This window comes from Zosterops lateralis (genome assembly GCF_965231275.1).
Source record: "Zosterops lateralis genome assembly, chromosome: 1".
Lineage (NCBI taxonomy): Eukaryota > Metazoa > Chordata > Aves > Passeriformes > Zosteropidae > Zosterops > Zosterops lateralis.
Window position 1 is genome coordinate 21,874,562 of NC_139762.1, and position 13,074 is coordinate 21,887,635.

The window sequence follows — 13,074 nt, forward strand, 5'->3', positions numbered from 1 at the left end:
TTTATGCATAATCAGGTATTACAGATAGCATTTTCCAAGTAGCAGTGGGACAATATTTATTTTGAATATTCAGTGTTAAGGTTTAAATGAACTGAAATGTTTCATGCAGTTTACGTACCATGTGTTATTCTCATGGAGACTTACATTTTTACTGAATCATTTTCACTTAGTCAGTTGGGTAGTTTATTGACCCTTCTAGTTTTTTTCATCTGAAGTTTCTTATCTTATATGTTTTTTATTTTAGTTTCAAACTGTAAAGGAAATTTTGATACAGATCTTTTTTTATCAAGAGTGTCTTCAGAAATGTTTAATTTAGCGTCTTTAACTAAACAAACACACAAAAAAGCAGACTAGATTTCATCTTTTAAGTAAAAGGAAATGGAGACTTAATTTCACAAACACCTGAGTTTGTTTACATTTGAACTTGTTGAACAACTCCTGTTGTTTCCCAGGGCTTCATAGATGTTTAAGAGAAATAATCTTGGTGACTATTTTCAGAAATAATGACTTTCTGAAGCCTGTGCATTTTCAGCTGTGTGAAGGGCCCTGCCACCACAGGAGAAATTGTATTGAGACCTGTTTGAATGGCAAAAGAGTTACTGAGTGGAACTAGAGGGAAAATAATGGACTTTGTTTTCTTCTTTTCCATTTCCTAAGCTCTTTGTCCTTTGTCAGAGGTTGGGTATAGAAAAGGAGCTGGATTTGCATGTCAGTTCTAGGTAGTGGTATGAAAACCTCTTGAATTCCTGCTTTATGGGAAAGGGTTACATCTGAGATATGATTCCAAGCTGCTGTCACTGATCTGGATGTTCTTAATGAGTTGCTCTGCAGGGTAAGTGCTGTCCTGGATGAAAGGTCCTTCTGACCCAGTGCCTGCTCTCCAACTGAGGGCAGTGCCATACCTCTAGTAAAGAGCATGTATGGTGTTGGCTTCTGGTTCTCAATGCTGAAAGAGAGCTAAGGTCCAGATCCAGGACACTCTAAGTGTGGAGTTACATAGGCACTGAATAGTAGCATTTAATCCTTCTTATCTATATTTGGAAATAATTTTGTTAACTTTTAAACAGCTGCTGGTTGTATAAGAATAAAATGTAATAACTTGCCTCAAGTGAACTTCATGGGAACTTGATGTTTTAGTGCCTAAAGAATTGCCGCTAACTTCAGGGCAAGACGAGCATAAATGCTTTGAAGTATAACAAATTGCCAGTCCTTATTTCCAGAAACATGAACAAAGTCCTCTTATTCCTTGTGGGCGGCCTATAGACCCTGTCTTTCACTGTCAACCAACTTTTGAAATCAAGGTGAAGTCTACAGCTGTCATAGTGAATCACTGTGTGCAGTTTCCAGTATTGAACAAGGGGAAGCTGTTCCTGGTCTTGTGAAGTGAAACTTAATATGAATGGGGCTTCATAATGTGACTGAAGCTTCACAGGAGAACGCAAAGGCACTGGGCTGCCAAATTTCACTAGCATTGGCTGAGGGGGAGTTGTTAATGACACTGGGCAGCAGATGGTCTTAGAAGAGTTGTTAAGACACTGCAGATCGTACTGTAAATACGTGGGTGAATAGAACCAGGATGCTGACAGTTCACTCTCACAACTCATCATGAGAAGGAAACTCGAGTGGAATTCGGTTATTGCCAGAACATGAATGTCTTGGGATTTGGCAGTCTGCTATGTATCTGGGAAGAGTTTTGCAACGTAGTAGTGGGATGGTAGTGGGTCGTGTAAAGTTCAAAACAGAAAGCATGATATACCTAGTCAGCTTTGCTTGACCAGCACTGATCTTTAGACCTGAAGCTACTGATCCTGTGCAGTTTAGCTACAAGATCAGTACAGGAGTTAACTTCATTCTTCCAATTTTCATTGAATACAAGAGAGAATTAATTTATATTACAAATTAATGTGAATTGTTGAACCAGAAGATAAACTATTACAGGAGAAAGTCCCTTCTTCCATACTGCAAGCCTAGTGTTGACCTACTCTTCTGTTTTTCCTTCTCATGAAATACCTCCAGGCATTCCATCCAAACTAAAAAAGTACAGTTGTGGATTGAGGCTTTTCATTTCGATTTAACAGAGTAGAACACAAAAGCATTTCTTTTAAATCCTTTGCTAAATATTTAGCCTTTTTCTCCTCTCAGCCTGCTTACTAATGCAGCTTTTAGTAAGTATATCTTGAAGAAAATAAAGGTATAAAGTATCCAAAGTGTCATTCACAACATGAAATACAGTATTTGGGAATTAAACATATATCAAAAGACAGTGATACATCTGTATTTTCTTTCTATTGTTAAAGCTTTGACTAAACTAAAACCCGTGTTTTCTAGTACTTCTGTTTCCTAGTCTTCATAAATGCAGTTTCTGAGAAGATCAGAAACATGGTTTGCTTGTCCATTGCATCTCATCAAAGTCAAATTATGAAGTCTAATTTCTGAAAGGAAAATATTTTAATAGTGGTAATTACTTTTCTGGTAAAATATTGAGGCTGGAAACAACTGGATGATGTCAATTAAAATCCTCAGTTAACTTCTGTTAGGGAATAATAAAACAACAGTAGTAGTGAAATACCCTTTAGTTTGTGAACGCACATAAATCTTGCTATCATTGAATGACAGTAAGTATGGACCAGTTGGAAAATACCTCTAAGGGAGGTCTTTTAGATGTTCAGATTTGCCTTAATGACTTTATATAAAAGTCTGCTAAAAACCTCCTGCAATGAATATGGCCCTCAGCAGTAATATTTATGTAGTGTAATTAGAGTCTTTGTTAGGGATCCCATTATTGTTCACAGTGTAATTAGACTTACAATCTAGTAAATGTGACATACTGCGATGTTCTGCTTTGTAAACATTATTGACTCCGTTTTAAGACTGAGATTGCCTCATACCAACAAATAAAAAAAAATCATGGCCTCATAAAACTTTCCAATTATTTAGATGAGCACTCTGTGGGTTCCTGATGCAAAGTTGAGACTGAACCAAGGTGAATATTGAGCACAGGTGCAGGCTTCAGTGCAGGTGACTTGCCAACCTCCTTTACACCTCAGCTGGCTGCTTAAATTTCACTAAGTTTAAGGGGGGAAGAGATGCAAATCTGAATAGCTTTTTAACATCATTACGACAGTCATTTGTATCGTGTTTCTGCCTTATAGTTCATGTTTCTACATAATAACAACTCGCTGTTGATTTGTTGATAGTCCACTATAGCCATCTATATGAATTGATCAGTTTCTTTATCACTCATGGGAGCGTCTTAGTTTGGAAAGACAGGGTCTGCCAGGGAAAAGCCAGATCTTCCCTTGGAATGGAGAATGTAAACTCCCTCCCTCTGAATTACTATAATTTTGAAATTAAGGGGCTTTCAGGCCAAGATATGGGAATAGAAATAACAGTTCTTTACTAGGAATATCAAAAATGTAGTAGTACAAAAAAAAAAAAAAAAAAGGGGCAAACAAAGAAAAAAAGAAAAACCCTGACAGAGTCAAAACACGACCTGACTGGTTGACCTGTTGGTCAGGGTGTTGAAAGCACTCAGTCCAGTTAAGTCCTCCTGGAGTAACAGATGTAGTTCTGTTGGAATAGAGATGATCCTGTAGAAGGTTCCAGTGGTGGCAAGACAGGTCTGATCTTCCTTTGGGAATACAGTGGAAACAGGCTGTCCTGGTATTCTTAATCTCAGGTTTTATCCAGGTTGGAATGCTTGGCTCCTCCCACTGGGTGGAGCATCTCACAGTGGGATGATGTAATATGGTCATGTGGTGAGACTTAATGGCCCATTAACAGCAGATATGCCTCTGGATGGGTTGTGAAAGAGAGAAGAACACTGCCTCACCTGGCTTTAACAGAAAGAGAGCTGCCCCCTCCTTTCCCCCCCCTAGAGTTATAATATGAAGAAAAACAGCTCTTCAACTGGTTTCAACAGAAGGGAATAGAATACTGCATTGCAACCCAGGACAGGGAGGTAACTGAAACCGGGCTTGGCTAAAGAGTTCTTTTAGGGCTGAATTTAGGGGTTTTTTTGTAAATTGTGTTGTATCTTAAATTACCAAGAATTTGGATACTAAATTGTTTAAGCAGTAAGTGGAATGGCCCATTGCTAAAAATGAGGGATTATTTTATGTTTATTGTTAAAGACCTTTAGTACAACTACTGTCTTGGTGTAACTACTTGTATCATTAATGTTTTTTCCACTCAAATAATGACATGATCTGCCCTTTTGAGATCTGTGTGTGCTACATGAATGGAGAGGACAGCCTGCTCTTCTTAGTCTGTAAGAGCTCTTGTCCTTGCCTCCCTCTCTCTGCAGCGGTCTTTGTTAGTCAAAATATCGTACAGTTCTTGTAGTAATTTTTGCAGAGTACAAAATGAGTGCTCTCAGCAATGAGAACCGGTTCTAGATAGGAGACTTTTTGGATGTAAACTTTGCTTTTCTTGGAATAATGAGATGCTTTCTGTGCTGCAACCACCATACAAACAGTGCAAACACCAGATGCTGGTAAAGCATCTGTAGTCTGGGTAGCTTGCTCCAATTGCAGTCTCTCACTGTGAAAACTTTCCCACAGCTGTGCCAGCAAACATCGCAGACCTGAGAAACATAGAAGTGCTCAACTTTTTCAACAACCAGATTGAGGAGCTGCCTACACAGATAAGCAGCCTTCAGAAGCTCAAACACCTGAACCTTGGGTGCGTATCTTAATGCAAAACTTTAATGCTGGAATAGAGATGTTATCAAATATTATCACAACTGAACCTGTAACTTATTTTTTGATAGTAAAGTTTCTTACTGAAAGTGGTTTTGAAGATAACCTGGGAATTCAGAGTTACGGCTTCAGAGTGTTCAGTTAAAGGATAAACAGAAACTTAAATGATCAAGCACTTACTCTGGTATACTGATAACAATCATTTAAGGACAGCAGCAACTCATATTCATTGAGTACTGTAGTCAAACTGAACAATTACTGACTTTTACTTCCCTAGCAACTGCCTCTTAATTCTGTGGTTACTGCATAAGAATCAAGCTCTGTTTCCTGTTCTCATTTGAAGAAAACATCCATGTTAATTTAGGACTTTAATTCCAAATTTTCAAATTTGGGTTTATAGACATTTCACTTTATATTATACCTGTAAAAGCATGTATTAGATATGGTGTGCATTTAGTTCAAAGAGCTAGTATTGACTGAATTTGTGCCAGAGGTGCTTCAGTGTTCAGATTCTATATTCTGGTAGAGCTGGTGATACTTTATAATAACTACAGTTGCAGAGGGCTTTCTTGAATTATTAAGAAAACAAATGTGAAGCGTAAGACCTTAAAATTAAATGAGCATGTTAAAGTGTAACTATTTAGGAAAGCACTAGTAGGCATAAGCTTTAGCATTATAGGCTTCTCATAGAACGAATGTTTGCATTTTATGAATTCCAACTTCTGAACAATTTAAACTGAGCATTTTTTACCCTTCAAAATACCAGGTGATTTTGGCTAGGCTTTGTGTATTCTGCTTTAGATACTTTTGTAGAGTGCTGATAATTGAATTGCATCTTGAACTGCTGGAATGCCAGTAAATGTTTTAATGATGATCTCTGTTCCCTGTTTGGTTTTTTTTTTTTGGTCACACTAGATCTCTGGCATTCCTTAATATCTGTTTCAACCTCTGAATTGCTTTTCAGAGCAAAAATTAATCAGGATTCTTTGTACTTTGGGGGTTAGAACCATATTTTTGGAATGGCATATAGAGGTGTTGCAGCATATGAAAGACCACTGTTAATATATAGTTCAAATATTAGTCTGCGTTAATGAAAAAAATATCATGCAAAAGACCACTTGGTGTTTGGAACAACAGACCTTCAGGCCTGGAACCACATTTGCCACATTCGTGTATCGTGTGGTGTAAAATCTTAGAGATTAAATGCTTTTCCTTCTTAATCTTCTCCTTACACATGGTCTTTTAAGCACAGGATTTACCATCCAGTCTTAGCTTTGCAAAATGGGTTCTGCTTTAGACATCCTTGGAGTCAGTGATGAGGAAACTTTTTTGTTCTGGTAGGTTTTTTTAGGATACAGCCCAGAAATGCTCTTGTCATCTACAGTTCAGGTGTTAGAGGGCTTCAGAAGAGCCCCCTAGAGAAGAGAGGAACCGTGAATAAGAGCAGAGATTATTTTTGGGAGAGTTTTGGCATGAAAGGGTCAAGTGGTGTGGAAAGATGGAAGATGTACTGCTGCACATAAAGCTTAAAATGTAACATTTGGAAGGTAGGTGAGGCACAAGCTCAGTGTTTGAACTTCTGCAGGGATGAATAGTGCTGGGCAGCAACTTTGAGCTGGTTCTCTGTCTCTCCAAAGAGTAGATACCATTCTGCCTCTTGTCAGTAGAGAACATTCCTTCCCTTCCTCTTCCTTGGTTGCAAAAGGGAAGGCTGTTAGGGCAACTTGGTAAAAAACCCTTTTCACTAGTAGAAAATGAGCTGCTTTGTTTAGTCCTGTTTTGTATTAAGACCAGTTTTTAAAACAATGACAATTCTGCAATAGCAGTAATGGAGAACGCCTTTCTGCATTTTAACTGATAATACTACAGCAGCAAGCTTAATTGTATGCCCATGATGGGACTTCTTACTGGGGATGAGGAGGAAGAAGGATTTTGTCTAGATTTAGCTACAGAGAGCTGATCCCAACAGGTTCTTGTTTTGTTGGAGCTGGCTTATGCAAAAAGAGTAAGGAAAGGTGAGGTTGTTTTCTGAGTTTGTGAAAGTAATAGTATATATGCTTCTGCTGTCTTTGCTCACGTGGTTATACGGTCTTTTTTATTTTTGGTTGCACAACTTGGTCAGTACTTTGACTAGCGTTTTTGTAGTTTTAAGTGTCAGATATTCATATATTCAAATAACATATGTTGACTTCAGTTATGACTGTTGTTTTATCACTTTTGCATCAAAAGAGAATGAAATTCAGAATATGTTTAGAAACAACATCTGAAAGGTCATGTTTGTTTCCAGTCTTCACATAAGATCAAAATCCTGTTCTTGATGGTAGCTACCTGTATAGGCTCTTTCTGAAGATGCTTCTCTTCTCTGTTCTGCTTTCAAACCTGGGTGACAACTGAAACAGGATCAATACACACCAGGTATATATTTTATGTGCATGCAATAGGGACAGTATGACTAAGAAGCTGGTAGATAGGGTTTTTTTGTGTTCATGTGATAAACAGCCATACACAAACAGTTCATACACAGTAAGGTTCTGTGAAGATATCTCCAGCCAGCCCTGGACCTGCCTTCATTGTTGTAGCAGCACTAGTGATTATCTGGATCACTCTGTTCAAGCTCTTTGAGGTCAGAGGAAAGTTACCATTTTCTCTATCTTGTCTGCTCCAGGTTATCAGAGAAATCTCTTTGTTCTGTTACATGTCCTCATGTTGTTCTGGGTGTTACCAGTGGGAACTGCTATCCTAAACCCTCTTAAGACTGGCTGATTGAGCTATATTTGGATTAAGCCTTATCAGTCACAGGACTGACATTTTATTTAGTTCATCCTCCATGTGCATCAATAGTTCTGTAGTGACACAGATTTGCTGTTCTTAAGAAGAGGTTTGAGCAGCAGTTATCAATGAACATAAATATCGTGCACTTGAAGTATTCCCCTTTGTGTTTGGTATCATGGTAAGGAGCTACATGGCAAAATGAAAAATGGTCAACGTGGTGTGCAAAAGCGTAATTTGTAGTTTAGCTAGAATTCATCTACTGAGGACCAGCTTTCTCCATGGAACACTGTTAAAGCTGAGCGTGGCGTTGTGACACCTCTCTGCCTTGTGCTTTACGTTTCGGGTGTGGCTGCTGATTGATGTAACACTTGAGAGTGCATAAGTTTTGAGTATATTTATGGGAATGAGAGGTTATAAAAAGGTCTGTATTGCAAAAGACCTGCTCAGGATCTTGGAGCATCAAACTCTTTTCAATACAAGAGGAAATCTTGGCATAGATTACATTTTTAAGGGAAAAAAGCAAACAAAACCCTCGTGACCTGTATTATTCCTGTTAGATGAAGTGAATGCTGATTTCATATTCTTTTTTTCTGTTTACTTACAGCATGAACAGGTTAAACACCTTGCCAAGAGGATTTGGCTCTTTACCAGCCCTAGAAGTTCTTGACTTGACTTACAACAACTTAAATGAAAATTCCCTACCAGGAAACTTCTTCTATCTGAGTAAGAAACTTTTCTAAAAACTTTACAAATCTTCAAGATATGGTGCTTTGCTCTCTGCAGTTGAAATTTATTTGACGCAGACCAAAATGAAACCGATTTTTTCCCAATATTTACATTTTATTTTAATATATCTGAATATTTCTACATAGCATAGCAATATTTAACATTGATATACTGTCATCTGACACCTTTGGACATGAGAAGACTTGCTTAGTAATGGTAATGAGTAATACTTCCTTGGGTCCCATACTCAGTTAAAACATCATGGAGGGGGTTGCCAGCCTCAGAGGAGAGTAAACTGTTTTGCAATACAACTGTTATTCGTTGAGTCTGAAAATAAACGTATTCTTGGTGGTTCATTACTAAAATAGTTTTAACAGCGTGTGGGTGTTGAGGTGTCCAGTGCATTAAAACATATGCTAAGGTTACAAAGCTTGGCAGAGGAACGGTAGAGCTAAGCTGACCTTTGCATATGTTAAAAATATGTACCCAGAGAGTTGACAGGAAGGTATTGTAATGCATATGTGCAAAAGAGCTGCATTATGGTTGCCTAAGCAACTTGAATTCTGGCACTTTCTGGATTTCAGTGATTCTGCTTTTCCATGTAGTGTGCTGAAGTGGCTTCAGGATCAGTGCAGTCAGCATCAAAGTGACAAGCGAGGGGAGAGAAGGAGTGCTGCTCTCTAAGGGATGTTGTGATTGTAACCTGGCACAGGGAAATCTTTAAGTCAGCATTATTAAAAATGGTCACATTTAGTGAAATGAGAAGAGGAGGAGTGATCTACGTAAGACAAATGGGATCTCCTCTGGTGGGAAGGAGAGGTTTTGCTGATCTGACCACCTTCTCTCCTGCTGCACCTGACAGTTCTTTGTGAGTCTCCATTTTAATTCCTTTTTCCAGCTGTCATGTATGCTTGTTCAATAATAGCAAGCTGCATAGTTGTGCTGGGTCATCTTTTTTTGATGAATTTCATTGAGTCTTTGCATGAAAATTACAAATTATACCGTTTGATTCTTCTGTATTTCATTTCAGATCTCTTCCCCAGTGAGGTTTCTATAGAGCTTAACATAGTTGTATATTTGTTGAAAAAACTCAGAATTTTTTTAAAATGTTTGTTTAGGATGCAAATTGATGTAATAAATAGGAATTGAGGGTTATAAAAAGTAATGACTGTATTCTCATATCTGAGCATACAGGCTATTTGCCAGAATCTGCCAAAGTTTACTGTTGCAGAAATTGTTAATTGTGCTAGTCTCTTTGAATATAGATGTTTTCCTGAACTTACCAACAATATAATAAGCTAGTAAATCTAAGTTTGACCTGCTTGTTATTATTGTGAGCCCTGGGTATGTCAAAGGCTTTTCACCAAGTCAGGGTCATTAATCAAACCTGACTCCTTTTTATTGATTAGACCTCAAATGGTTGGGTTATATGCCACCCTGTTTATATATTGCTATTTAATTTGCAGCCACCCTTCGTGCACTCTATCTAAGTGACAACGATTTTGAAATCCTGCCGCCAGATATTGGGAAGCTCACAAAGTTGCAGATAGTAAGTAATTTATCTAAATTCTTGGAAAATCAATTCACTTTTGCAACACTTGTAGGAATAGAATCCAGTCAATTTGAGGAGTAGTAGGGTAGGTTTGCAGGAATAGACCACTACACCTGGAACTGTTTCTTGTTTACCAGAAGACACTTGTAAATAAATTGGAAGAATTGAGCATTCAGGAGGAACCTGGGGGCAGAGGGAGTAGAGTTCTCTTTTGGGCTGCTTTATGGTAACTGAAAATCATTCTGACTGAATTTATATTTGCTCTTAGCTGAGTCTGAGAGACAATGACCTGGTATCACTGCCTAAAGAAATCGGTGAGCTCACCCAGCTTAAGGAACTGCATATCCAGGGAAATCGTCTGACTGTGCTGCCCCCAGAACTGGGTAAGATTATGGATGATCATTTATTTATTTGACTAATAATGATGATGATGGACTGTATTTCCTCTGAAATGATTATGCTTAAGTCATCGTATATGCTAATATTTACTTTCCTCTGAGAAAAACTCACTTTTTCACTCCTCCTGGATATGCAGGAGGAGCCAAAAGATGACGTGTATTTGTTTTATAATTTTATTACGTGTTGCATTTTTCTTGTGTATTAGTACACTTGACTGCCAATTTGTATATAGCACCTTACTATATATAATGTCTCATAAATACTACATCAGCAAACCCATTCTAATCTCTCACTGGGTTTTGAGAACACTATTTAGATTAGCCAAAATTATATTAAGCAAAAATGACAATAGCATAAGTGACTTCTTAGTGACTGTGCCTATACAAAGTGGAAGTTTGTTCAATTAGAGTGCAACATAGCTAAATGAGAGAATTTTTTTTTCTTTTTCGATTTGATAACTTACCTTTCTTAGGGAGCTGACAGCTCTTTAACTTAAAGCAATGGAGCTGGTTGATATAATTTGAAATTGTGATACTGTACATTGGAATACAGTTATAGGTGGCTTCTCTCAACCTATGAAGTAAGAACTCTTCTTTGAAACTTAAGTATTGATTTTGCTGAATTTACATTGCAGTCCCCATTTTATGTGAAGGGCATGTTTCCTGTTTACTCCAAGCCAGAAATTGGTTTCTAATCTTAAAATATTAAAAATTATTTTCACTGGGGGTAATGTAGTTGTGTCAATTACCTGTTTTTGAAACACCCTATTACACAGGGTCTTTTCCTTGTTTCTTGTTACTGTGGACTGTTACATGGGAAAGCTTCTTTGTTTCTACTGGTACCTTCCATGTAATAGTTCCCAAAACGCAGAAGAATAGAGACAGAAGTTAGAATGATAAAGTAAAATCACTTGTTTCCAAAAGAAATTGCTTTCACCCATTGACCCTGTGTACTTTAATGTGACAGTCTGCAATGAATGCTTTTTGTTTCATAGAGCAACGTGCTTTTCTTCTGTGAATTGGGGAAGGTATTTGCTTTAATTCTTATTTGTTTGCCCACTCTGGGGTTTTCTGACTTTTCCCTATGCCACTAGTGGATGAAAGTTGCTCTCTTTTCTTCAGTTTCAGATGTTTGTCTTGACACAGGTATACTTTCTTTAGGTTAGGGTCAAAGTCATATTTATTGATCAATTTTCTGAACAGCAACAACATTTCAGAAGCATGTAGTGTCTGTAAATGTACTTTTCTGTAGCTTCCTAAATTACAGCTTTCATGGTTTTTTCAGAACTGGAAGATGAATGGTGCACTGAGTCTGACCATCTTCTTTGACTAATTAAATATTGTAACATGCTGCTGCCTTACAAGCGTAGCTGCAAATCCCTATTAAATGGTTTTACTATCAAAATCCATCCCAAATGGAAATGTTTGAAACAAAAGTCTCAATATTTATTTTATATTGACCTGTGAAATTCAGGATGGCCAAGGGAAAATTTTTCCTATAAGCATTTCTTTGCATTTTAGAACAATATTGCAATCTGGTTAAAAAAAGGACTTGTAACTTTGCCCCTTTGATAAAGGTGAGGTTCACTGACACAGCTAAGTCCTTGTTACTTCTGTTCTTTATTACTCAAAAGGTATTTTGTAAATTCTACTTTTCATGTCTTAATTGATCAGTGTTTCATTTTATGGTCTTACTCAAGATCCTTATTTGTGATCAGTTGCCATAATTTCTGTTGTGATCTATGCCATGGATAATGCTAGAACTGTCTCAAATTTTTGGAACAGATTTAGATGTATATTTCAAGAGAACTTTACACTGAGGCCTAGATTTGTAATTTGTGCCACTTGCAGGCATATTTACTGCAAATAACAATGTTCTGCTTGTTTATTAAACATCTGGGCATGCACGTAAGGAATGGAACACCAGACTAGGGTTTGGAAGGCATGTTTGAGATCAGGGAACAGGCCATAGGCAAGAGTGGATCTTGGCAGCTCTGTTTTCCATTCTGTAAACCAGGGCAGTTTAGAGCAGCACCCCACTGCAGATGATTTTAATGTCTGCCAGTGAAAGGTGGCATGAGAGGGTTACAACCTACTGCATGGACTGCTAATAGGCACCATCTGAGGGAGAATGAACTTTGTCTGCTGTCCGACTTCTCCCTCCTAAATTTTTAAAATTGAATTATAATGTACTCAGAACTATCCAAATACTTTTTGGTGTGTGTGTTGGATAAATAGCTTTTCAGTGAGCTGGTCCTATTTGCACTAATTGGAGCTGCTGCTGTTCCATTAAAAGTAAACAATCCTTTCTCTCTCATTATCACTTTCATAATTAAAGGTGCTGAAGGGTTTTGACTGGCTTAGTTCAGGCTCTGGTGGACAGCAGCGAGTCATTGGATATTTATTTACCATGGAGATGGGCACAGTTGAATGATGAGAAGGATGTATGTGTTACATTAAACTGTTTTTTAAAGGCAATGCAAATAAGTGCAGAAGACGGAATAAAGAATAGGGTGTGAAAAAGGCCACAGACAGGCCTCAGGGTCACAACTTTGGAGTGGAGATACCAATAAATAACCCCCTACAGTCAGCCTGTAACGTCACCCGATGTGGTTGAGCGTGGCAGTAGCAAAGGGCTGGAGGACATCACTATTATCCTCATTGTGTTTAGCAGAGAACACCTACTGCTAATTTAAGAAAAATATTCCTGCCCAGGAGGAGATGAGAGGACTGAAAGAGTGCACTGGTCCCTGAGTGAGGTGCTTTTCTGTAAATACAGTACATGTGAGCGATGAACAGAGGAAATGGCCAGGAGTAGGTGGGTGGAATTTGCAGCTTGTTTTTATTTGTCTCTCAAAACCCCATTCATGAGAAATGGTGGTGGGCAGTCATATATAAACTTTAAAGAGGCGCTGGCATTTTTTTC

The 13,074-nt window shown here is 37.9% G+C and overlaps 1 protein-coding gene across 1 annotated transcript in view; it reads left to right on the top strand.

The window, feature by feature from the left end:
- Nucleotides 1–13,074, top strand: part of RSU1 (Ras suppressor protein 1) — a 102,447-nt gene that overhangs the window by 17,926 nt on the left and 71,447 nt on the right. Inside the window, exons 4-7 of the mRNA XM_083864897.1 lie at nt 4,563–4,683; nt 8,077–8,195; nt 9,665–9,747; nt 10,019–10,133. Coding sequence (XP_083721023.1) covers nt 4,563–4,683; nt 8,077–8,195; nt 9,665–9,747; nt 10,019–10,133 — 438 coding nt within the window. The remainder of the gene's footprint in view (nt 1–4,562; nt 4,684–8,076; nt 8,196–9,664; nt 9,748–10,018; nt 10,134–13,074) is intronic.